Below are 27,651 nucleotides of genomic sequence, written 5' to 3'. Positions count from 1 at the left end.
GTGCTAACTCCTTGAGACCCAAAGTCTCAGTGCAAAGGTGAAGGGAAAACTCAGCACAGGTGTCATAGTTTCTAGAAATAGTAGGAAGGGTAAGAGCAGAGTGATCTTGGCAGGCCTACTGCTTGGGAGAAGGAGGAGGGGTGCTTAGTACCTCTCCCTCCAGCAATAATTTCCCAGTAGTATTCAAGCTCCCACACAACTACCCAACTGAGGCCCCAGAGCTCCAGAATTCACTTTTCATTGCTGGAACTTGCTACAAGAAAAAATTGATGGCTAAGAAGATGGGAACACCAGGCATTTATTTCCTGTGTGATCTGGGACAGACTGTCCTAGTGTGCTACCTGCCAATCCACCAGTATTAGGAATCCTAATATTTTTTAGTGCTTTCAAGGTGTAAGGCACTTAAATATGTGCTACCATAGTACCCCACTCATACAACTCTGAAAGGTGGTGTTTATTAGCCCCGTTTTACAGATAACAAAACAGACTCAGAGAGATTAAGTCACCTTCACAAGAGCACGGAAATGGCAGTTGGTACAGCCAAACATTGAAGCTGCATCTGCACGAATATATAGTCCATGCTTTTCTGACTAGCATTTACTGGGTCCGTTTCTAGATAGCTACATCAATTCATATTTGGGAGGAAACTTAGTACGCTTCCCATCACCAGTGTGACCCAGTGTAAAAACCAGATATCAAATTTAGGTTAACTATAGTCTTTGCTTTTCTTTTACTCAAAGGGGATAATTAAAGCAGGAATAGGATTTTCAGAGACTTTCTCTCCATTGCTAAAGAATTTTGACCAAATTCTTTAGCAGGGAGGACAGAGGCTTGAAAAATCATGAATATATGTCACATTAAACTCTCTCTTTAATGTCACATTAAACTAAGTCATACGAAAGTGTCCCAGTAATTTAACCCTTCAAGGTTTAGAACAAGGCAATTTCTTAGTTCAAACCCCAGTTTTACTACTTTCTATTTGGCATATAATAAGTACTCAGTAAATGTTAATTGTACTTATTAATCAGCACCACAAGGAAAATGTATAAAAATATTACAATATGGGAATTCCTAGATGGAAAAAGGTACCTATAAAAATATGTGCCATGATTTTTCACCTACATCTAAGTATTAGTTAAGCCTTCTAGTGGTTCTTTTGTGGTGGAGCTTTTCATAAGAATAAGGAACCTTTTGTTTGGCTACCTTTTCTTTTATCATTTGAAATTCATATGGGTGATACTTCTAGATTTTTCCTTGTAAACACAAAAAATTAACCCAGCAGTTATAGGGTGGTTGAAATATTGGTAGAACAGATCTGATGATTGGCCTTTGTGCTGTATTTTATTCAACCAGTGTACCTCAGTTTTTCCTCTTCCCTCTTGCCTGAGGTCTGCCAAGTCATTTTGTCTAGCGGCTTACATTTTCTACCCTTTTAAGTAATTCTAGAAGTTTGGAGCTTACAGCCCACATCAGCAGATTTGCCCTTTTGCGTTTGGCAAGAATCAAGGTTTGCCATGTGTTTCCAAGTAGAGGTGGGAGTATGGTGTTATAGAGACTCGTGTCAGCATGACTCTGGAAACAGCGATTGTTAGATAACCAGTGAACTGAAGCCAGAGAAGAGAATTGAGAACATTATTTTGGGAGCTGTTTATATCTGTAGAGATCTCCAGCAATGTATGCATTTCTTCTTTGAGTGTTCATCTTTAAGATAAAATGATACCCCTTTAAGAAACGTCATGTAACAGCATTCATTCTTTGAAGTTTCAAGTAGTTTGGTCTGGAATTATACCCTAAAGCTGATTTGACTTATGCATTATCTTTTTCGTAACTCCTTAAAACTGCAGCTATGTGTAATTGCTTGCTTTAAAAGGAGGTGGGAATTGGGTGATTGTACTCTTTCTTTCTCCTCAAATCCCAGCTGAAAATAAAAGTTGTTGGACCTAGAGTAGCCAGTGCTGGGGATCAGTGTCTAGAAATGGAATTTAAACTTCCTTTTGTTAGCTGGTAGTGTGTGTTACTGAAAATATGGCTAGACACTTTTAATGGAATATTGATGTATCCATATGTGTGAACTTTCAGATTACTGGAGTGAGAGTGACAAGGAAGAAGCAGATACTCCATCAACACCTAAACAGGACAGCCCTCCTCCCCCCTACGATACATACCCACGGCCTCCCTCTGTAAGTTGCCAATAGTAATGTACTCAATATAGTATTGGATTCTTGGATCTGAAACATCCTTTTTTTATGTTAAAAAACATTGTGTGGTGAATTACTTGTCAGACCTTGGGTTTTTCAGGGGGAAAGAAAACAGGGAGCCTAAAAGAAATAAGGGAGAAACTTTAAGTATACAAAGAATATTTAATCAGGAGAAACAGTCACCACAGATTCCACACTTAGAAATATCTTACCAGTTTTATTAAGAAAACATACCATTTGTATCAGAGTAGCCTTCATGAACTATCAACAAAAAAAAAGTTTTGTGGAAAAAGATATGTAAATTGACCTTATCTATTCTACGCTAACAAAGTTCATTCCTATGTTCTTTAGAAACAGTAGTAAAAATTGATATTATATCTGTATTGAACATGTTTTGGTAGGTAGCTTTTCAGATAGCTATGGGATCTGGTTTAATGTATATGTGTTTATGTGGTACCCTTCTTAAGACTTCTTAAACTTGTTTAAATCATTCTGTGTATAGACTGTACCTTGATTTTTTTAACTGTCCCTATTTGTTTTATGCTCATCAGAATTATTGAAAGAGTCTCAATACTGTCCCATTTTAAAGACTGTACATTGCATGGTCATGGTACGTAAGAGTCCATTCTGCCTATCTTGGGACTGAATCTTCCACATAGGTAATGGAAACTGGATTTAGGTAACAATAGCAACCAACCTGATTCCACTTCTGTGTTACTCCAGGGGATTTTTAACAAGAAAGGTGCTATGCAAGATGTTGATATAATTCGAGGCCACTTCTCAACCTTGGCTATGCATAAGGATCAGCTCTGGAATGTTTTAGAAATGCAGATACTCAGGCCTAATCCAGAGATACTAAATCGGCATATTTGGGACTGCAAACAGCTCACTGAACTGGACTGTGAACTTTTTGAGAACAGGGACTCCATTCAATTCATCTGTTCATCCCTGTGGCCTAGCACAGCACTGATACTTATTTATTCAGTGCTCAGTGAATATTTCTGAAATAAATAAATGGAATAAATGGATAAATATTTTGGCTAATGACTGAAAGGGAAGTCACATTTTTAATTGAAATGTTTGATGATAGTGTCTCTTACCTAAGGGAAAAAGAAGAAAAGTAGAAAAAAATGCAGAGTTGTATACACATGTCCATATACACACTTCCTTAATAAATGCTGCAGTGCAACAGAATGCCAGGATGAACTAAACAAATGAAATAATGAAGTCAGTAACAAGATATAGTTTGTATCATATTTTCCCTCTTTCCCTAAAAAGTCAGGATCTGAATATTCTTTTAAAATATTTGTAGGGACTCCCTGGGGGTCCAATGGTTAAACCTCCACGCTTCCAATGTAGGAGGCATGGGTTCCATCCCTGCTCGGGGAACTAAGATCCTACATGCTGCATGGCACAGCCAAAAGATACAAATAAATAAACCTTTAAAAATAAAATATTTGTAAACATGAAAGAAAGGGAAACTGCTTGACCAAACTGCTCTTTAATGATAGCAACTTGTGAATTTCAAGAAGGAAACTACCCACATTGTTATTAACACGTGGGTGGATAAACTGCCCACAGAAGATGCCACTGAACTCCTTTACCCAAAGGGGTAGATGTACTTTCACCTTAGGCTTTTCCTGGCCACAACTTCAGCCTCAGTCGTAATGACCACATTGAACACACCTGGCTCCTCCCAGTAGGGGTGCCTCCAAGTCTTTAACAACATTCACTTGATGCCAGTCCTTCTTGGTTGTGCTTTGTGCTGTAACACATGTTACCAAACTTTAAATTCCACTGATAAAAACATTCCATTTCTCTTTTATGTTTATGTATTCTGAAGGCTGTGCTCAAGGCAAATGCTAATCCCCATCAGGGTATAATCTTATCCTTCCTACATTTTAACTCTAGAGTGTGCCACAGAACTGACAAGACCATAAGAAAACTTTTCCTTGGCTCCATAGGAGCAGACAGTCCACCTTTGAAGAAGAGGAAGGGTTGTGTCTCATTAGAGAGAATCACCTTGTTTTTACATCCAAAAGCCATTCTTGCTCTCATCCCCAGACTCTGTAAAATCTGGAAATATGAATTTGACAACAGTTCTTCAGGATTTTTAACACGTAGAGATTTTAAAACTTGGGGTTTGTTTTTTAGTTGCTGAATATTTCTTATATAGGCACTCACATTCCCTTATACTTTGATTGTGGTGAAACTTTGCACCAATATGTCACATTTTACATGAGAGCCCAGCATAGCTGTATTTCAATACATCCATGTCTCAGTCTCTGAAAATTTAAGCTGGGGCCTACCTTTGAGATACGTGAAAAGGTGAGTAGTCATTCACTCAAAGAATAAATATTACCTGCTGGGAATCAAAGGTGTCCCTTGGTGATAGGAGTGGTCTGTTACTTCTGGGAGACTGATCAGAGTCTCCTTTCCACAGATGAGCTGTGCCAGTCCTTATGTGGAAGCGAAACACAGCCGGCTGTCCTCCACAGAGACCTCCCAGTCGCAATCCTCCCATGAGGAATTTCGCCAGGAAGTGACTGGGAGCAGTGTGGTGTCCCCCATTCGCAAGACAGCCAGTCAGCGGCGCTCCTGGCAGGATTTAATCGAGACGCCCCTGACAAGCTCGGGATTACACTATCTTCAGACTCTGCCCCTGGAGGATTCTGTCTTCTCTGACTCGGCGGCCATCTCCCCCGAGCACAGGCGGCAGTCTACCCTGCCAACGCAGAAGTGCCACCTTCAGGATCACTATGGGCCGTACCCCTTAGCTGAGAGCGAGCGGATGCAAGTGTTAAATGGAAACGGGGGCAAGCCTCGAAGTTTCACTCTGCCACGAGATAGCGGGTTCAACCACTGCTGTCTGAATGCGCCAGTTAGTGCCTGTGACCCGCAGGATGACGTGCAGCCCACAGAGGTGGAGGAAGAGGAGGAGGAGGAGGAGGAGGAGGAGGAAGGGGAGGCAGCAGGGGAAAACATAGGAGACAAAAGTAAGTATGTCGATGGAGATTCTTAGCCTGTACACACAGATTCCTAACCTTTCAAACTTCTTATTTTAAGAAAACAGAATTTTGTTTCCCCTTTTTCTTAAAATAATGGTCTTGCTGCATAGGAAGTTAGGTATCCCTTGGTGTCCTACTTTCATAACTTGGGGGGGGAAAAGGATGAGTAGTGAAGCCTATATCTCAGGACACTCACAGCTAGAAGAAATAATTTATTTTCTCCAGTTACTCACTTGCCTTTTCAGGTCGATGGCATTCGTTTTTCTTCCTCCTCTTATCTACTTACTTTCTTCTCACTCACACGCATCATCCCTTTGGTCCACAGTTGTTGACCTCTGAGTTTGGGTTAAGAAGCTATAAATGCTTCAAGCAGGTATTAGCAGGACCTTGGTTGAATAAGTAAGTAAATACACAAAAAATACACACACTCATACATATACATACATACATACATACATATGTAACTTCCCTTTTCACTATTAGAAGATTGAAAGGAAAAATCCAAAAGAGTTGTTTGAAGCAGAAATTTTATATAGCATTTCTATCAACTCCAAATAGCAGAATCTGTTTCTAGAAACCAGTTTGCCAAAAGCATCCATGTACTTGCCTGGTATGTATGTTGATTGCAAAGCTCAATTTATGTGAATCAACTCCTGAGAGAGAGAAGTCATTTAAGCAACGCTCTGTCTTATTGGCATTAAAAATTCCACAACCAGATTCAGTCCCTGGTCTGGGAAATGAGATCCTACAAGTCGCTTTATGTGCCCCCCCCCCAAAAAAAGTAGGTAAAACAATATGTTTACTACTTACCAAGACTTGAATGTAAAATACCGAAGAAATAATATAAAATCTCTTTATTCAAAATGAAATATTAAATAAATAAATGAAATATGGGCCAGTTAGTACAGATGACCCAAGCCAGTGTTGATGAAACCACAGTTACTGGTCTGGTCCCATGAGGGCATTAGACTTCTCTTTTTAAAGGATACCAACAGACTGTGTCCTTCAGCTCATTTCACAAAGTATATGAGACTTTGATTAAAGGATATATTAGTGTAAGATCATCACAACTGGAAAAACAAGTCAAAGCTCACAGGTTACCAACAAGTCAGGAACCTCATATCGATTTCAGGTTTGGCTTATTTAAAATGAGGGTTACTTTGGAGATTATTGACAAGAAAATTTAGTGGACCTCTTCCACTATCAAAATATGAATTGCTTACAATAAAATTCACATGTTGAAGCAGTTTCCATATAAAGTATGTTGTAGTCATAATCTCCATGAGGACCATTATAAAAGGTGTACTGTTGGTTCAGGAAAGTTGATTACCTGCCAAGCTCTCATAACATTCACATCTATTAGAAATTATAAAAGAATCTTGTAGAAGAAAGATCTAGGAACCATATTAGGCCTCTGTAGGAGTTCTGGGAAGCACGATCATACATTTTTAATGTTAGGATGATTAATGAGTTGTTTTCTAAAACTTAACTAAAGATAAGTTAGAAACCTCATTTTGACTGTTGTCCGGGTACTGCATAACTGCTGCAACTAAGTATGGGAGGTTTATTCAGTATTTTACAAATGCATTAGGGAAAATACTTCATCTCTGCCATTTTCAAATGAATTGTGTTGAAATTAGGCACAGCCCTCTGAAATAGAGAATCCTGTTCACAACACATTCCTTCATTGCCATACGTAGAAGTCTTTGAAGCTGTCTTTTTCTGTTAAGCTAGATACTTAGCACTTCCTCCTGGTCATTGTGTAGGGAGGACTAGAATGGAGAATATGTCCTAGGACCTGAAAGGCAAAGCTAGGCCTTTGCTTGCCCTTCCTTCAGGCTCCACTAGGCTACAGAGCATCTCTAGTTAGATGGCATTGGATTATTTTCTCTTCTATTGTCAGTTTTTTGCTGTTTTGTTGATCGAATGTATTTTTAGCTTACAGATGCACTCCAAGTGGATGGGTTTTTCCTTCAGGTTCCCAAGTGGGTCAAGTAGGCAGTTACTCAGTACTTTCCATCTTTTTCAGCAGGCTTTCTCTTTGTGGAATGATTGCAATAAGGGAGAACAGCCCTAGGAAATGTGTAGGTAAACTTGGTATTGCGTATTTTGCCTTTACACTTTGATATGGTGGTGCAGCTTGGGCTATTGCAGTCGAGTCTGTTTCACCAAAGGTGGCCGTGCACTGTCTTACACAGCCCCATCTGTTTCTGGGTATTTTTCTATAAATCTTGCCACTTGATGTCTCAGTGTCCTTTAAACCATTCTCATCAGGGCAGTACGTTTCATGCTTGCCTAGAAGATTAATGATGGTTTTTCTGCATTATTGTTTCTAATATTGAGAAGCATACAATTTGATTAACACTTCATTTGGGAAACATCAGCTATAAAAAATCAGTGTTTTCAACAGAATCTTTAATGTCTAGTTAAGGCAAGTGTCTTATTCATGACTGCTCTGAGTTGGCCATTAGGAGTAAGTATTTTAGGCTGCTTATTCAAATCAGGCTGCTTGGTGTTATGTCAGCAGAGTCAAAATTATACACAGGAAAGAAGCTGTGGCCATCCCATCAGCCTCAGACTTATAGCCCTCCACACGGAGTGCTCACTATGCTACCACTCAGGTCAGCAGGCTACCATGCTTGTTAGAATCAAAGACTAGCAGCAGTGTATTACTAACTGTCCTGCTGAAGGCCAGCATGCGTTGTGACCTACTAAAGTGAATTTGCACTAACCAAGTACAGACCTGCAGAGGAAATAAGTTTCATGTCTCTAGCTCCAAACTTTTTTCTCAGTTTGCCAAGAAAGTAAAGATAGGAAATATCAGGCAAGTGAACAGAAGGAGCCATGGGAGAAAATGTTAAAATACAGCCTATCTTCAGTTTTAAGGATTAGGAACTATGTCACCACAACCTAGATGGGTGGGATGAGGTGGGAAGTGGGAGGGAGGTGACATACGTATACCTATAGCTGATTCGTGTTGATGTATGGCAGAAACCAACACATTGTAATGGAACTATCCTTCAATTAAAAGTAAATAAACTTTTACAAAAGAATTATGTCATCAACCAAACCCATTTCATGATCTGTATCATGTAGTGCTTATGAGTTTACAGAGCAATTTAAGAAGCAAGATATACCTACATCTGTTACCTGAATGGTTTTTTCATTTTCTTTGTACATGTAGAATTTGGCCCTGCTTGGGAGGTGTAAATTTAGTCTTCTTTGGAGCATACTTCTTAGAGCATACTTCAATCAATGTTCTCATAGTTGAACTACCTTTTGTCTTATTTTGAAATTCAGTTCTTTAACTGAGTCATATTGTGATTTTTCTCAGGCTGAACTCATTTTAATCTAAATGGATAGTACTAAAAGTACACAGATGAGACCTGTCTTGTTTTCCTTTGACTGAAAAGTCAGCTTGCATATTAATTATCCTGACCTACTTCACTGGCATTTGGGAGAAGACAACTAATTTCCTATTATCCCAATTAGCACTTTGGAATCTTACTGAGGTGTAAGCCTTATAAATACCTCAGTGAAATTAAATTATAAATTATGTCAGCCTATGCAGCTTTCAAGGAGTATTAATCATAAAGTTATGGGACAAAATATAAAGATATAATATTCTTTATTCAGAAATCATCTGCTGTAACACTAAAATACAGTTTTGGTTAATACAGCTTGAAGTCTGCTTCTAATAGCTGTCTTTCCCTTGCCATACTATGCGGTTTAGGTGAGATTTTTGAAAGCTTTATCCCTTAATCCTGCTGATTTCCCTCTTGGCAATTAAAAGAGCACTCTTTATCAGCCATACATTTTTGGTGCCTCCGGGTACTCAATGAAGTTATAATGTGCTCTTTTTCATTGTCCTAATCTATCAGCATTCAATTTACACATTTATTAGTTTGGTCTTAGGAATCTAAAGCAAATCCTGGGGTTTTTTGTTAGCAGGGATGAGAGTTGGTGATGGATAAAATGTTACCTACTAGCTACAATACCTATCAGGTTATCTGGCTAGGATATTTATTGATGCTTTCAAAATGAGATCTGCCAAGAAGTATGCTTTAAAGTTGTTGTTGTTATTGTTGTTTCTAACAGCCATTGCACACCATTGCTAATTTAAGAGCTATACAAAATGTGCAGCTCAGTGCCTTAATATCTTAAATAATCTAGGCAGAGAGGCTAGATAATGACTACTAATATCATGCAGAAGAAGATAGATTAATCCTCTTCAATCATTTTGAGAGTCCTGAAGTAATTTCCTGAAGAGTTTCTAAATGCTATGAATTTTATTTTTAAGAACATTCAGGTAAGAAGTATATGGGCAAGGGGAACATATTCTCAGAATATGAAATTGTGTTAAAGGAAAAAAAGGAGCAAGTTGAAAATAAAAATATTGCAGTACTTTTTACTATTTTATTTATTGTCAAGATAAATTATGCTCAAGCACAAAGAGTTTGGAAGAGCATAATCATCAATAATATCTTAAATTACAGTTCAGGTCTAAAGGGAATAGATGGAAAAGATATACAAGCAATGTGAATAAAAAGACAGGTACCAAAAAGAGAAAGAATAGTAGAGAACCTTAAAAATGTCACTTTTGTGAAGTTCAAGGGCACCATTCTTGGCTGCTTATGTAAGACATAGATATTGAAAAAAAAGAAACAAGACTTCCCTGGTGGTCCAGTGGTTAAGAATCTGCCTTCCAACACAGGGGATGTGGGTTCCATCCCTGATCAGGGAACTAAGATCCCATGTGTTCCAATGAAGATCTGACACAGCCATAAATAAATAAATATTAACAATTAAAAAAAAAACTCTAGAAAGCAAAAACAAATACTCTCTTAATACTGTACTACCTGATTTTGAAGAAAGACTGTTAGGGAGACATAAACACTAAAGATTGGATATAAAATAGAATGTAGCTATGATTCTGGTATTAGTTATAGGTTGGATTTTTAATCATACCTCCTCCTTTTTTTGTTTGGATAATGGGGAAAAGCTAATTATCTTAACTTACTGAAAGTTCAGAGATGGAGTTGTTCTGGAATAAATGTCATGGCTCTGTAATGTCAGGACTCAGCTAACTTTTCTGTAATGCCAACAGCTCTGAGCATCACTTTTCATAAGATAGCATCCAAAACCCAAAGACCAGACCCTATTCTTGGTATTTTTTGTAAAATCAAAACTTCCTAGATCCTTCCAGCAGACTTAGCCCTAGATTTCACAGGCCAGGGCTGCATCACATGCCCCTGCCTAAATATCAAAGGAAATGAAATGATTATGAGTTTAGACTAACCTTGATTTGTAAGATCATAAAGAACAGGAGTGTAGCAAACTGTCTACCATTACTATCTATTGATACATGAGCCTCGGTACTATTATGTGTATCATCAAATATATTTGTTCCAGTAGTGTTTCACCCTTTCAGTGTATATATACAAACACACACCCCAGATCACATCACATCATTTGAAACTCTTGACCCTAATAAAATGTTAAATATCAGAAAGAGGATGTATATTACATAAACCTTGAAAATGTAACAAGTTAGATATGTAGTTGACCTTTGAAATAAATAAGCATGTTTTCCTATGAACACTGAGTGACCAATGGCTAGAATACAGTTTCCGGAGACATTCCTCAGTTCATATCTTTGCTTTGTCACTTTACCACTTCCAAGTGGTATGACTGATCAAGTTACTTAACACCTCTAGACCTCAATTGTTAGATGATGTGGTAACAGTTCCTACTTTTTGAGGTTATATGAGGATTGAATGAGGTAATGCCAGAAAGCACTTAGTTTCCATTTTTGACACACTGTAAGTCTATCCAATAAATGTTTTATAATTATGTAATTTATGTAGATTTCATGCAGATTTGGATTTAAGCAAAGAGGGCAATTACAATACTTAAATAGTGAATTAGTCCTGGCAAACCTCACTGAATAACATTTACCTGACTACATGACCTAACTTTGTTCAGTGCCAGCTATTGAGTTGAATCATATGAATTGCTGTTTTTGTAGGTCAAAATGATGAAGTATCAGCAATTTTGTATATTTCAACATAATATGTTAGCTGTGCTCTAGGAGCTAAAATAGAAATGTCCCTCATTTCACATTCTTATCAGTCACTCTTCCTTTCCTTTTTGACTTTGGACATTTGGGAACTCAAAAGAAACTTTGTATTCCAAATAGAAGTTACTTCATATATATTTGGGCTTTTCTGGTGACTCAGATGGAAAAGAATCTGCCTGCAATGCGGGAAGACCTGGGTTCGATCCCTGGGTCAGGAAGACCCCCTGGAGAAGGGAATGGCTACCTACTCCAGTGGCTACCTACTCCAGTAGGATATATTCCACGAGGTCACAAAGGGTTGGACACAACTGAGCACCACTTTCACACTTTCACTTTTTTTTTCATATATATTTACTGAAATATTTGTTTATAGATCTTGCCATTCAGGTTCAGATATTTTCCCCTAAGAGAGATCTACCCTAACAGCCCAGTCTGACCCAGATGTCCCTTCCCTGCCCCACCCCCACCATTCATCCTTGGTTGTGCTACCCTGTTTTATATTCTTCACAGTTTTATCACTTTGAGTATAATATCAATACTGTTAGCTGGTTTATTTTCCATCTCTACCCACCAGTGTATAAATTTCTAAAGAACAGGGATTTTATTCTTGTCTTGTATACCCAGTGCCCAAAACAGTATATGGCCCATAGTAGGCCAGGCAGTATTGGATAAATGAGTAAGTGAAGGAATGAATAATTGTAACCCTTTTATCACTAATTCTTTCCCATTTTATTATATAGTAGTTAAAGCTAAGGGGAGGGAGGAGGGTTCAGAATGGGGAACACATGTATACCTGTGGCGGATTCATTTTGATATTTGGCAAAACTAATACAATTATGTAAAGTTTAAAAATAAAATAAAATAAAAAAAAATTACAAAATTCTTTATTTTGGGTATCTTGTAAAGGGAAGGGCAGGACTGCATGTGTTCAGCATACCTTCTCCATGCTGGGCACCACAAAGCTAGGATACTAATAACTAGAATTATTAGTGCTGCTTATTTGTATTGATATTATAGCTAATTTATAGTCACTTTCTCTATGTTGAAACCATTTTCTTCCTGTTATACTCCCATTTCAAAGATGAAGGCCACAAGAAGATGACATATTAGATAAGCAACTTATTGTTAGAAACCAGATCTTTCAGCACCCATTGGTAGTTGATTTTCCTACCAAAATCTGCTGCCTTCCTCAGAAGTCACCCAACACCTAACTTCGTCCTGATTCATTCGTAAAATGTGTTGAAATTGCAACTTGTACTTTAGCAAATAGCCAATAGCCTGCATCAGCCAGGAAAATATTCTCAGAAGTTTCATAATAAGTAATGAAGCCAGATTCAGTTGGCTAAAGAATGAATTCTAGATGCTGCAGAGTCATACCAGCAGAAGGTGTGGACAGAGAAGAGTTAAAACTCACATACAAGAATGACAACCCCTCACCTGTATAGCTAAGACTAGTTATGATTTACAGTTTGTTTTCCCAAGAAAGATGATGCAGTTCAGCCACACTGCTAGTTGTTACTATTTTCACACACCAAAAGGCAATCCCCTTTCTTCAGATCAGTGGTAGCATATAGTCAGTTTCTCAGTAAAATTTGTTCTAGCTTATTTTATGAGAAGCTGTTCTAAGTTTAAACTCCTTTTATCTGGGTCGCCCTTGCCAAAGCTGAAGGTCACAAATGCTGCTTTTTTTCCCCTCTGTATATGAAGTCTACCTGCTATGGTTACCAACTAGTGGAAGATAGTAGATTAAGACATAATAGGGATACACTATAAAGCATGCATTTGAAGTTTTTAAACTTTCCTACATGTTTTTCTTTTATTGTTTTATTGAAAAGTAGTAACTTACTTGTTGCTAGATAAACAAATTAATTAAAATACAATGATAAATGTATCATTATGATACATTTGTATATGTATAAAGTATATATTATGATACAAATGTATCAAATGATAAATGATAAAGTAAAAAGCAACCTTCATTCTTACTCTCCAGAGGTAACTTCTTTTAAAAGTTAAAGCTTTAAAAATTCTTGTATGAATTTGTTTTTCTCATATATCTTTTTCCTGTAACTCAGTGTGAGTAGGGAGGGATGATATGGTTTAGTTGGTTTCAAGTTAGTGTATTTCCTCAAATTTTTTTGATGTGATTTATAATATAATATAATTGTTTATAATATAAGCGGTAGTCTTGTGTAATTACTTACATACCACCTCAGAACCCAGCCCCAATCCCAGCATATATCACCCTAGAAAATGCAGCAGTTACCTGTTGACTATTTCAAAAATGATGGAAGGAGCTGGAAGAAATGACAATGGCTGTACATTCATGCTTACACCTCACACACATACACACTCAGAGTGGTATGTCGCTCCTTGCCTGCCTGCCCAATGCCTTAATGCTGTGACTTTTTCCCACCCTTCTTTACGGGGGTCTTCCTGTAATGTCAGCTTATCCCAAATATCTGTGATGAAAACAGCTAAGCCAGAGACAAGTAGCTAAAAAACATAGCAAGTCTAGCCTTCAAAGCTAGAACGTAGAACTCAGAGATGGACTTCAGAACTACTGTGTCTGGTGGTCAGTTTTTTTCACCTGTGACTTTGGCTTTAATCTTTTTACTAAACCATCTCCCTTACTTCTTTTTTCCAGTGTTCTCACAAATTCCTTCCTCTGGCCTCTCAAACTTTCTTATGTTTAGTCATATGCACTTTAGCCCTAATAGTTGGTCCTAATAGCTCGATCTTTTACACTCTGAAATTTTGTCTTTAATGTGAAAATACTCACTAATATGACATCCAATAAGGAAAAAGTACCTATCATTATATATCTTAAATGCAAAAGTGGCAATTGGTCATTAAAAATATTTTAATATTTAAACCTCATCCTTGAGAATTCTAGGTTATTGTCTCTGATATGTAATTTGAAAATTTCATATATATTTGTTTCTATTACAAATAAAAATTTCCAATAAGATCAATTTTCTAGGTTATCTCACAGAAAGTATAGAATGTTTGAAAATAAGAGTGATAGTTATTAAGATTCATTTTACAGATGTAAATTCTTTAACATTCTTAATCCTGGATTCCCTAATATTTCAATATCTAAATTCAGCCTACTAAAATGTAAAATAAACCTCTGTATTGTATTTTTGCTTTGCTGTATCAATATATAGTCTATTGAGTTCTAAGTATGTATTTATTCATTCATTCAACAAACATTTACTGTTTGTTTATTACAAGCCAGGCACTATGTTAAGAGTATATCTAACTCTTTTGTAAGTCTACTTACAGCAAAAGTTTGTAAATTATCTTTGAAAAATAAGAAAAATCTTTCTGATAGCATGAAACAGAGCAAATAACTCAAAGTATTCAGCCTCCTTTTTACACTATGCCAATATTTCCCCTAATAACCAATTGATAATATAAAAATGATCCTTTGAGAGATACTGCAAGATATTCTTTGTTCATTTTAAGGTACTTATCACTTATGCAAAATTTATAAAGCTGGTTAGGATCAAATAATATCACTCTTGAGCTATTTCTGATTTGGCTCATTCCTTAAACATTATGGTTGGGGAAAATACTTCTTGGTTAATCTCATATGCTGATTAACTGAAACCAGATGTCTAAAACTTCTCATTTATTTCTATAAAATTAGGAATTTTTTCTCAATCGAAGAAATATTAATCTATGGTCAGTATGATACATAGGCCATGATACTATACTGACCACAAGGTAAATATTTGATGATTGAGAAGATGCTTCCCAGTTTTATAGTACAACTAAAATGGAATTTGATCATCAGAAAAGCCTACTATTGACAGAGTACCAAATACAGAAAATTATACTGTATTTTGAATGTCCATTTTAGGGAAATCTTAACCTTTTTAAACAGAATTTTTCTCTTTCTTCCACCTTTATAACCCCATATCTTCCATGATTTTGAATCTGGTATATTTATTGTGCTTTTTCTCTTCTGATAAATGATCTGTAGGCTTTCTTGACTTAATACCTAAGATTTATTCATTTAAGACCTGAATTTTCTCATCCATGACTTTATTGCTTCCTTTCTTTTAATATTTTCCTTAAATTGTCGTTGCCCTAATTTTGAGTCTATTCTATAACCTTATGAAATGGGTATTTTGAAGCACTCACTTTAGGATTCTTAGTGAGAGAAAATAGCCCATAACTTCAGCATTACTAAACTTAAACTTTACCTTTTTTCCTCTAGCATCTCTGCTATTTTCTCCTTGTTCTTTACCAATGTCAACAGGCAGGGGTTTTCATGCCTTTTCTATAAAGAACAGGGAGCAGGGACAGCTTGGAATCTGTTTGGCTTCAACACAACCCACTGCCAACTCTGACAGTAAGCCCCACCCCTCACTTTGTATTCTATTCTCTGATACCCTTTGAGTTTGCTGGGGAGCCATCTCTTGATTTAGCATCCTGGGTTCTAAGACTCATGATCATCTTTTATTAACCTAATTAGAAGGAGTGTGCCTCAGCTCTGGAGGTCGAAAAGATGTTTACAATTTTAAAAATAATTCTGTACAAATGTTGAATATCTTTGCTGAATAATTAAGTGAAAAGTTAGCCATAACTTTGAAATCTTCTTTAGATATGTAACACTTTTTGTGTGTGTTGCTGTGAATAGTGTCTCTCTGGTAAATGCTATAGAACCCATTTTAAATGTTTTATATTAAGGTGAAGAATTAATGTAATAATAGATAAATTGTTTTTTATTGGAGGAGGCATATAACAAGTGCCATGCTATGTGTAAATATGCATAATGATTAGCTATCTCACCATAGAAATTAGAGTTTTAAATATCATCCTCACACCCAATATGGAAATATCTTTATACACTTGATGAATTTTACTGAGTCTCTGCTTGAATATTTTAGGGACCTAGAGCTTACTGCCCCCAAAGACAGGGCATTCCATGTTGGACAGCTCTAGTTTAAAAGGTCTTCCTGGTAGTGATATAAAAGCTGACTTCTTATAAATTTTCTACTCATTGTGGGTCTTGACATTGAAAATCAGAAAAATACTGAAAGGCTGACATGTGGAAGATGGATGAATGATCTTTAAGATTCCAGAGGACATAATAGATGCATGGAGGGTGATTTTAGATTGATATGAGGGAAAACGTTCCAATGATTGCATTTGCCCAAGAGTGGGATAACTGGTTTTTGTCAGTTTAGAGGATTCCTCCTTACCCTGTGTTTAAGAAGGAACCAAAAACCAGCTACCAATCAGGGCTTCCAGAGTCAGTGGGACAACTGAATGTGATTGCTTCTTCTAACTCTAAGATTTTATGGTTCTCTTCAGCATAATGGCCTCACCTTTGCTCTCTTGTGTATCTGCACATTGTACATGTCCAAAAGTGTACAGTGGAATTGTGTTATCAGACATTATTTGTGTTGCCTTATCTCCGAGCTGAATGCATATAATCACCTTAACTTTATAACCTGTGACATAAGTTCTACACAATCCTGGTTACCTGCATCTGTCTGCCTTGTTTCTTTTCAGTGTCTCCATGCCATGTGTACTGGAACTGTTGCAGCAATCTAGACATGATATTTTTGTGGACATGATTATATTAGTTTAACCTACTCACTGTCGATTCATATGATGCTTTTATGTCAAGTAGCATCCCCACACTTATTTACTTTATTTTTAACCTAAATGCAACTATTTATTTTTCTTGCTGTTAAAGTTTTAACTTTTCAGCTTTTCACCTAGCAATATTCAATCCTGTTAAGAAAGTTTGGACTCTCAGTTTTATTCTATGGTACTAATCATTCCTCCTGTTGTTGAATAATCCTCCAAGGTTCCAAGTATCCTTTCTATGTTTTTAACTGCTTCACTGAATAAGGAAACACACAAAACATTTTAAAGAAGAAAGGAGCAAGGACATAGCTGTGGGGCATTCAAACTGAAATTTTATATATGCTAATTTCATTCAGTCATTCAGTATCCTTATCTGGCTCCAACTAATTAATAGTAATATCACTCAGTCCATATTACACCAGTTTATTCATAAGGATATCATGCAAAATTTTATCAAATGCAAGGCTCACTGCCCTTGGCTTTCCACTTGTCTCCCAACCTAGAGATACTGTCCAGGGCAGGTGGGGGAAGCCAGTTAAAAATGTTTCATATCTATTGAATGCATGTTGGTCATTCAACTGAAATTAAAAAATGAAACTCCTCCCAGTAATAGTCTGTTCTAAAACTTTATCATGTATCTATGTCAGGTTTATCACTGTGTTCTCTGAAGAACCCATGCAAAGTTTGGTTTATTTGTATAAGAGAACTCTCTCTTTAAACAATGTCTCAGGCATTCTGATGGTGACCCTAAAATAAATTCCAAAAATTCATTCAGTTCCTAAGATTATTCATTCAGTTCCTAAGATTATTCTTCTAGTTCAAAGAGACCATAATGTAGTTCTTTTGATAAGATAGGCCCTTATCTCAAGACACATGTCTTTTAAATTTCCTAGTGTAAAGACTTCTCTCCTTGCAGGAAACACCTAAAATACCATTGAAGTCATATACTACCTACCACCTTCCCATTTGGATTTTAAAAAAAAAAAATTTTTTTTTTTTAAGTTCTGTCTTCAGCTTCTTAACAATCCTCAGCTGAACATTTGCCTTCCTGGTATTCTTCTTGCAAGCAATTGGTATTATTTTCCACTTGTTCATTTCTAGTACCCTCTTCCTTAAAAGCTTTTACTAAGGAATTTCCTGTAACTATCTTGACTGGAACTACATCTCCTTTCCTTCTCTCATTGAGACTGTTTATGTTTGTACTACTAGAATTTCATTTTTTAAAACTACTGATCAAAAAAAAAAAATGATCATTCAAAATTTCTGTTTTACTCTCTGAAGTTTTAAAATCATATTCCTTATCATCTCATGTTCATACCCAACTATGTGTTTTCTCTCCTTGCCACTAGAAAAAATAGAAAACAATTAAGCTACTTTTAATTCCCTACATGTCTAAAGTGCCACTTAGTTATCCCCCGTTGTTCAGTGTTAGATTCCAAATAGATTTTAGTCATAGTCATTTCTTTATCTTTTTGTGACATGAAATTGTCAGGGCTTTAATGGACTCAGCAATTACTTACAAGTATTAATCTCATTTTTAATTAATTAAGCCCCATAGTATATTGGTGATAAGCAAAAAATATTGGAACTCAGGTTATATTGTTTCATATTTGTTCATCTTCAAAAGGTTTCATAGAAGCTGATCACAAGCTTTTTTGTATTCTGCAAATTGCACAACTGGAGTTATAAAAACTAGATTACTTCATTAGGACAGTTTGTAAGATCTTTTATTCTTACATCTCTCAATACCAGAATGTGCCAAGATACAGTATTAGAACCACACAGACCTTGGCCATTAATAGAATCTAGCAAGAGTAAGGAAATAAGAATACCAGAGATTTCTGGTAACTTTTTTTTTAACCCAGAGTGCTATCCCTGATCAGCCATATTCCTTGGTCAGCCTCATTCAGTGGTTCCTAAGACTCAGCATTTCTTGGCTTCCCTGGTGGCTCAGACGGTAAAGCGTCTGCCTGCAATGCAGGAGACCCAGGTTCGATTCCTGGGTCGGGAAGGTCCCCTGGAGAAGGAAATGGCAATCCACTCCAGCACTCTTGCCTGGAAAATCCCATGGACGGAGGAGCCTGATAGGCTACAGTCCATGGGGTCACAAAGAGTCAGACACGACTGAGCGACTTCACTTTCACTTTCAAGAATTAGCATTTCTTCACTGTAATCTACGTCACATTTTCTGTCTATCAACTGTAGCTTCAAATTGTAGAAACAAGCTGCATTCAAATCTCTTCATGTTAAGACCTTTTATATAAAATGATAATATCTTGGTAATAAAAAAAACTATACTACCAATTTCTGGTCTAAATAATTTATGGGTGACACTTTCATACTTCTGTTTATTGAATTAACTTGCTATAATAAGATATATGCTGCCTATCTATAAAAGACAAGGATATTTCTTGGCGATCGTCTCTTTTATTATGGTTTTTAGAGAATATATGGTAAGATCTCATGTGTGGTTTAATGAAAAGTAGAGTTGAGCTACACTGTCTATGTACTTTGATACTGTCATACATAGTTAGTGATCTCTCTCTCCTATCTGAATAGTTAATACAACTGATGGTAAAAATAAATGAACAAACACACACACTAGATTTAGCCCTTCAAAAATTACTTTGCTAATAGTTCACTGAGCATATGTGTATTAAATAAGGTTTATATTAACAACATATGCTTCACTGTCATAGAACCAAGACTATACAGATAGTAAATAAAACTTTTGGGGGGATTTATATAATAGCTTACAAAATACTGCATGCTGTTAGAAGAAGAGACATGGGTGTCCCCAAATTGGTTTCCAATTAATATAATATGGAGAATAAAAAAAGGAATAACTGTTCTATAATTCCAGCTAAAATTTAGCAATTCCACTTACTATTTTGAGCAATTTATCAGTGACTTTCAGGCTTTCAGAGTTTAATAAATATACCCCAAAAATAATAATGAGAAAACCAGACTATGAATGACACACTGTTTAAGCATCAGTAATATTTCCACTGGTGAATTCAAATCAGTCTTCAGTTTCTGAAATGTATAGGGAAGTCCTGTGCATTACTGACATTCAGAGCTATCTTTTTAGTATATTGAGATGATTGACATCAAACTAGGGACTTTAAGCCAGTTAAACTATTTTCATGAAATGCAGAGCTATCCTATTTCACACTCTTAAGTTTTAAAAAGAAAAAGAAGGAAAAGGGATATAATGCAGTTTGTTTTACTTAGTTTTTGGTGGCTCAGACAATAAAGCGTCTGCCTGCAGTGCAGGAGACCTGGGTTCGATCCCTGAGTTGGGAAGATCCCCTGGAGAAGGAAATGGCAACCCACTTCAGTACTCTTGCCTGGAAAACTCCATGGACTGAGGAGCCTGGTAGGCTACAGTCCATGGGGTTGCAAAGAGTCAGACACGACTGAGCGACTTCACTACTACCAAGTTAAGCAGCACTTAATTATCATCTGAAAGGTAAACCATAAAAGCAGTCATAAATGATGTCTTTACAGGTCATATATTTGACCAGTGACTAAAAGCTCAAGAATATTTTATTGTATCTGCAATTGAGTTTAGTGGAGTTGAAATGATAAAAATTGTGTCTATGAAGTTATAATTCTTATGGCTAAAGAATACCTAAATCAGATCCCTGATGATTATACAGTGCAGGTAACAAACAAATTCAAGGGATTAGATCTGGTAGACAAAGTGCCTGAAGAACTTATGTCCAGGAGGCAGTGACCAAAACTATCCCAAGAAAAAGAAATGCAAGAAGGCAAAGTGGTCATCTGAGGAAATTTTACAAATAGCTGAAGAAAGAAGAGAAGCAAAAGGCAACAGAGAAAAGGGAAGATATATCCAACTGAATGCAGAGTTCCAGAGAATAACAAGGAGAGATAAGAAGGCCTTCTTCAATGAACAATGCAAAGAAATAGAGGAAAACAATAGAATGGGAAAGACGGGAGATCTCTTCAAGAAAATTGGAGATATCAAGGGAACATTTCATGTAAAGATAGTCAAGATGAAATAGTAAGGACCTAACAGAAGTAGAAGAGATTAAGAAGAGGTGGTAAGAATACACAGACGAACTATACAAAAAAAGATCTTAATGATCTGGATAACCACAATGGTATGGTCACTCACCTAGAGGCAGACAACGTGGAGTGTGAAGGCAAGTGAGCCTAAGGAAGTATTACTACAAAAAAAGCTAATGTAGGTGATGGAATTCCAGCTGAGCTATTTCAAATCCTAAAAGATGATGCTGTTAAAGTGCTGCACTCAATATGTCAGCAAATTTGGAAAACTTCAGTAATGGCCACAGGACTGGAAAAGGTCAATTTTTATTCCAGTCGCAAAGAAGGGCAATACCAAAGACTGTGCAAACTACCATACAGTTGTGCTCATTTCACAAGCTAGTAAGGTAATGCGCAAAATCCTTCAAGCTAGGCTTCAACAGTATGTGAACCAAGAACTTCCAGATGTACAAGCTGGGTTTAGAAAAGGCAGAGGAACCAGAAATCAAATTACCAAAATACGTTGGATCAGAGAAAGCAAGGGAATTCCAGGAAAACATCTGCTTCATTGACTACACTAAAGCCTTTCACTGTGTGAATTACATCAAACTTTGGGAAATACTTGAAGAGATGGGAATAGCAGACCACCTTACCTGTTTACTGAGAAATCTGTATGCAGGTCAAGAAGCAACAGTTAGAACCAGACATGAAACAATGGACTGGTTCAAAATTAGAAATGGAGTATGAAAAGGCTGTATATTGTCACCCTGCTTATTCAACTTCTGTGCAGAGTCCATCTTGTGAAATGCTGGGTTGGATGAATCACAAGTTGGATCAAGATTGCCAGGAGAAATATCAATAACCTCAGATATGCAAATGATACCACTCTAATGGCAGAAAGTGAAGAGGAACTAAAGAGCCTCTTGACGAAAGTGAAAGAGGAGAGTGGAAAAGCTGGCTTGAAACTCAACATTAAAAGAACCAAGATCATGGCATCTGTTGCCATCACTTCATGGCAAGTAGAAGGGGAAAAAGTGGAAACAGTGACATTTTATTTCCTTGAGCTCCAAAATGACTGCCCACGGTGACTGCAGTCTTGAAATTAAAAGACACTTCGTCCTTTGAAGAAAAGCTATGACAAACCTAGACAGCATATTAAAAAGCAGAGATTGTACTTTGCCAACAAAGGTCCATATAGTCAAAGCTATGATTTTTCCAGTAGTCATGTACAGATGTGAGAGTTGGACCTTAAAGAAGGCTGAGTGCCGAAGAATTGATGCCTTCAAACTGTGGTGTTGGAAAAGACTCTTCAGAGTCCCTTGGACAGCAAGAAGATCAAACTAGTCAATCCAAAAGGAAATCAACCCTGAGTATTAATTAGAAGGACTGATGCTGAAGCTGAAGTTCCAATACTTTGGATACCTAATGAGAAGAGCCAACTCATTAGAAAAGACCCTGATGCTGGAAAAGATTGAAGGCACAAGGAGAACGGGGCAGCAGAGAATGAGATGGTCATATAGCATCACCGACTCAATGGACTCGAATGTGAGCAAACTCTTGAACATAGATACTGGAATGCAAAAGTAGGAAGTCAAGAGATACTTGCCTGGAGTAGCAGGCAAGTTTGGCCTTGGGATACAAAATGAAGCAGGGCAAAGGCTAACAGTTTTGCAAAGAAAACACACTGATCATAGCAAACACTCTTCCAACACAAGAGACTACTCTACACATGGACATCACCAGATGGTCAACACTGAAATCAGATTGATTATATTCTTTGCAGCCGAAGATGGAGAAGCTCTATACAGTCAGCAAAAACAAGACCAGGAACTGACTGTGGCTCAGATCATGAACTCCTTATTGCCAAATTCAGACTTAAATTGAAGAAAGTAGGGGAAACCACTAGATCAGGTATGACCTAAGTCAAATCCCTTACGATCATACAGTGGAAATGACAGATTCAAGGGATTCGATCTGATAAAGTGCCTGAAGAACTATGGATGGAGGTTCATGACATTGTACAGGAGGCAGTGATTAAGACCATCCCCAAGGGGAAAAAAAAAAAGGCAAAATAGTTGTCTGGGGAGGCCTTACAAATAGCTGAGAAAAGGAGAGAAGCAAAAGGCAAAGGAGAAAAGGAAGGATATACCCATCTGAATGCAGAGTTCCAGAGAATAGCAAGAAGGGATAAGAAAGCTTTCCTCCATGATCAATGCAAAGAAATAGAGGGAAACACTAGAATGGAAAAGACTAGAGATCTCTTCAAGAAAATTAGAGATATCAAGGGAACATCTCTTGCAAAGAAGGGCACAATAAAGGACAGAAATGGATATGTTGTAATGGTGTCTTATTTTGCCTTAGCCACGTGGTATAGAAACCTAATCGTTCAAAATCGTCTGAAATGACTGTTTTGCACATAGCAATAAACCTCAAGGCTGCAACGCCTTCCAGCATCTCTCCAAGTTCAGATCACATCAGTCGCTCAGTCGTGTCCGACTCTTTGCGATCCCATGAATTGCAGCACGCCAGGCCTCCCTATCCATCACCAACTCCCGGAGTTCACTCAGACTCACGTCCATCGAGTCAGTGATGCCATCCAACCATCTCATCCTCTGTCGTCCCCTTCTCCTGCCCCCAATCCCTCCCAGCATCAGAGTCTTTTCCAATGAGTCAACTCTCCAAGTTAGCAAGGTGTTAATAAGATTTTTTTGCAGTAGTTCCTTCTAATCAACAGAGGACCTTTCGAGAATGTATTTATATACTATATTTATAATTAAAAGCTTGTCCTGAATCTTAGTAAAATTTTGACTCACCTCATCTACTCTGAATGTGAATGACATGTGAATAACTTGACAATCTAGGTCATTCAAGGAAACACCCTTTAGCAGTGGTTAGGCTATCACTTCATATAAGGTCTAGATCATTCTTTTTTGACATAGCAGTGCCATAAATAGCATTCTTTGACCTCAGCGACCTATCTTCCTAAGGTTTTCCCCTCTGCCACATAGTTCACATTAAAGACTTGAAGTAGATCTTCTTAGTAAAATGGAAGGTCTAGTGAAGTAAAGCACTTTATCCAGTTGTATAATAGAATACTTTATTCAGCTTGTACCTCATGTTTGTTATTGTTTAATCACTAAGTCATGTCCAATTCTTTTGCAACCTAATGGACTGTATGTAGCCATCCAGGCTCCTGTCTGTTAGATTTCACAGGCAAGAATACCGGAATGAATTGCCATTTCCTTCTCCAAAGGATATTCCCAACCCAGGGATCAAACTCACCTCTCAGCATTGACAGGTGGATTCTTTACCACTGAGCCACCTGGGAAGCCCTGCACCTCATATATTTAGATGTTAAAATAAAATTATTTTAGTGACTTAATTCAATTTAAGTAATATCTATGGAGCAACCACAATGTCTTGAATATGCACTCTCCTAAGTGTGGGAAAAACAAAGATTTTTAAAAATCAATCAGTAAGTTTGCCATCAAATAGGAGAGAAAAGCATCCACATGTAACATTACAGTATATTAAGTCTTTTAAAAGATGGAGCATGTTAAGTTTCACGAAAGTAGTTAAGAGGTCTTGATTATTTCTACCTTGTGAAATTAGACAAGAGGTCACAGAGGATGTGACTTTTAAGCTTAATTTCACCAGGAGGAAAAGAAAAGTGGTTCTTTGTGATTAAAAAAAAAAATAGCATCAGCAATGGTAGAAATGAAGAAAAATGACAATTAAGAAAATACAGCATATAATATGGAAGAGTAGAGATGAGACAAAAATTGTTGAAGAACTAAATTATAAGTCTTGGTATTCCATGCCCAGAAGTTTGGATTGTATCCCAAAAAAGCATGATGGAGAGCATTTGGAGATCTCAGTAGGAAAGTGCTTGTAATCAGACATGTTTCAGAAAGGTCACTCTCCTGTATAAAAGTACAGAAGATGTATTGGTGTGAGAGCATACAAGTGATGGGGAGACAAGTTAGGAAACTGAACAGTCCAAATGAGAGTTACTTTATCCCCTCTACAAATGCGGAAGCAAGTAGTTATCTGTTCAAAGGAAGATCCATAGGTAGAGAGTAGGACTTGAAGAATCTAATGGAAACTTGGAGCATCTCAATGGGGAACTGGAAATTGAACTAACCAGGCACTAATAAGAGATCTGCCAAGTGATCCTTGATGATGAAAAGTCAGAATACCCGAATTTAGAATGGTGCCAACTCAGCATGGACATACAGTGTCTTCTAGTAATGCCCAGTGGCTAGGTAGGAATAAGAAAGCAGAAGTTGAATACTTGAAAGTGTATGGTTAGTACCTATCCAAGAGGGTAAGGAGATTGAGAGTTCTAGTTAGAGTGGTTCACGCTGGATGAGGAAGTGAATGCAGGAGGAAGTTGTGTTCTTAATTAGCTCAAAGATTAGACATAGTAGAAGAAATAGAAGGAGAGGAAGCTGTAGTCATGGAGAGCTGTATAATACATCAGAGGTGATATGGTTCACCATAATGGCAAGCTGAAATATGTGATGCTTTTGGATTTGACAGTAAAAATCCCACACAGAGGGCACTGATTTCAAAATAACTCTTCAATATCCCTCTTTTATGTTTGTATCTTAAAGAAAAAAATTAATTTTGGACATTTAGCCACATTAGTGTGTCAAATAAGCTGTCAAATGGCAAGTGGGAGACACACATTGATAAGGGAAATAAAAATCCCATTTGTATTAATATGATTTATTATATATTTCAGTTGTGTAATGAAATATATTTAATGAGCATAACTTGAACTGTAAGGAAGTGAAAACTGAAGATGTTCTAACTTGCTACCTCCATTCTAAGTAAATCTTAATTCATTTCAGTCAGGTTTACAACATCTTTAATGGTCAGTCTTTGAATAATGTTATCAAAGACATTCTGAATAGAATGACTGAATTATGTGTTGCTGCTGCTGCTAAGTCACTTCAGTCGTGTCCGACACTGTGCAACCCCACAGACGGCAGCCCACCAGGCTCCCCCGTCCCTGGGATTCTGCAGTCAAGAACACGGGAGTGGGGTGCCGTTTCCGTACGTGGTCTTTTACTTTCACTACTGTCTTAGGAAAACTCTCTTCACCTTTCCTATGGACTATACCTGTCTGTTGAATGAAAGGCATTTCAGTGGTTTATCTTTTCTGTAAAGGTATGCTACATAGTCTGGACTTGAAATGCAATCTACAAAGTTAGGCATGTCCATAAATCTGAATTTTTCATTCTTCTCTCATGTAGAGAGAAGAGATATTTTTCCACATGGAAAAAATACTGTAATGGAGTTGCCTTCCCTAAGGTAAAACCAACACATTTATAATAGGGTGTATTTTGTTTAAATCTTGTATGCTTGTTGAACACATTATCTTATCACAAATAATTGCTAAGACTTTTAATGAGTGCTAACTATTCTAAGGTTCTTGCACAATATATAACCTATTTAATCATCACAACAATCCTGGGAGATAAATACTGTTATTACCCTCATCCTCTAGATGAGGAAACTGATTTAATAGCATGATCAGGACTCCTTGGTAGTTAATAGCACATCTGAGATTCAGTCTAAAACTTTCTAACAGCAGAATGAATGCTCACAACCACATATTGCCCCTCAGATCTATCATTGTAATTGAGGTTAAAATTTAGCAAGATGTTTCCTTTATCTGTATGTATATTAGACCCATATAAAAGAAACTAAAATGTTTAAGTTTTAATATAGCAAGTCAGTATCACCATTAATACGCTCTTTCAAAAGAATAAATCAAAGCCCTGCACACCACTTGGCTCTTTATTACTAAAAATTGTAATTGGTGCACTTTCCAATTTTAACTAATCAGTATCCAAAAATCATGTACCTTGATATGTATAAATAGTGAAACAATTCCCCCAGTTGAGTCAAAACTCCTAGTATTTTAAACTTTGACATGATTCCTTTCATAGCTAATTTGTATCAAGTTAGTATTGGTATATTTAAAAAAAAAGAACTACTTCCGAAGAATTATGTTGAGATGAATTTGAAAAGTATTTCACGTGGTGGACAAAGTTACTTCAGTTTTCCCTTCCAAGTTCTGCTTTATTCATCTTCTTTGAAATAATCCAAATCTTTCTGCCCTTTTTTTTTTTTTTTTTGGTGTCAGCTAAAGATCTTTTTGTTTATTTTTTTTAATCTTTTGATTGGTACAGGGGATAGAGAAGCAACAGATTTAGAAGTAAAATGGGAAGATGCCACTCATATTTCCAGGTACCAAATCTGATGTACTGTAGATGACTATGTTTTCTTTCATGATAAAACGTATCTTCGTATCACCTCTTGCACACCTGAAAAGTTGATTCATGTGCCCTGAAAGGCACTATAAGAGAGTACAACATTTGCACTTCCATGTGTTTCCAACTTCAGATTTCTCACTTGTACTTTGCAGTCGGTAGCATGAAAAATTCATTACCAAAGTGAACTCTAGTGAAATTCTCTATTTTCCACATCTTTTGAGATATTGCATTTTTAAAAAGCACTTTAGAAAGTAGAAAGTAGAACACAAATGTTAGTATCATAATTAATTTGCCTTCAGAATGTTTACACGAAATTGAAGGAGAGTAGAAGTTGTTCAGGCTATTTCTTAAGATTAAAAAATCTTTTAAAAAAAATGCTCCTTGAAAAAGAAAAGTGTCAGTCACCCAGTCATGTCCAACTCTTTGCGACCCCATGGACTGTAGCCCGCCAGTCTCTT

The 27,651-nt window shown here is 36.9% G+C and overlaps 1 protein-coding gene and 1 non-coding gene across 7 annotated transcripts in view; both read left to right on the top strand.

Annotated features, from left to right (window-relative positions):
- CNKSR2 (connector enhancer of kinase suppressor of Ras 2) overlaps window positions 1–27,651 on the top strand; it is a 286,598-nt gene that overhangs the window by 234,660 nt on the left and 24,287 nt on the right. For all 6 annotated transcript variants that reach the window (XM_061407935.1, XM_061407936.1, XM_061407938.1 and 3 more), the window contains 2 exons: window positions 2,080–2,180; window positions 4,642–5,194. In XM_061407935.1, the coding sequence (XP_061263919.1) occupies window positions 2,080–2,180; window positions 4,642–5,194 (654 nt within the window). The remainder of the gene's footprint in view (window positions 1–2,079; window positions 2,181–4,641; window positions 5,195–27,651) is intronic.
- TRNAC-GCA (transfer RNA cysteine (anticodon GCA)) lies at window positions 18,835–18,906 on the top strand. The gene has a single exon. It is a non-coding gene; the product is annotated as a tRNA-Cys (tRNA).

Source organism: Bos javanicus, chromosome X (genome assembly GCF_032452875.1).
Source record: "Bos javanicus breed banteng chromosome X, ARS-OSU_banteng_1.0, whole genome shotgun sequence".
Taxonomy (NCBI): Eukaryota; Metazoa; Chordata; class Mammalia; order Artiodactyla; family Bovidae; genus Bos; species Bos javanicus.
Note: the sequence above shows the minus strand (reverse complement) of the source record. Positions and strands in the feature narration are given on the sequence as shown.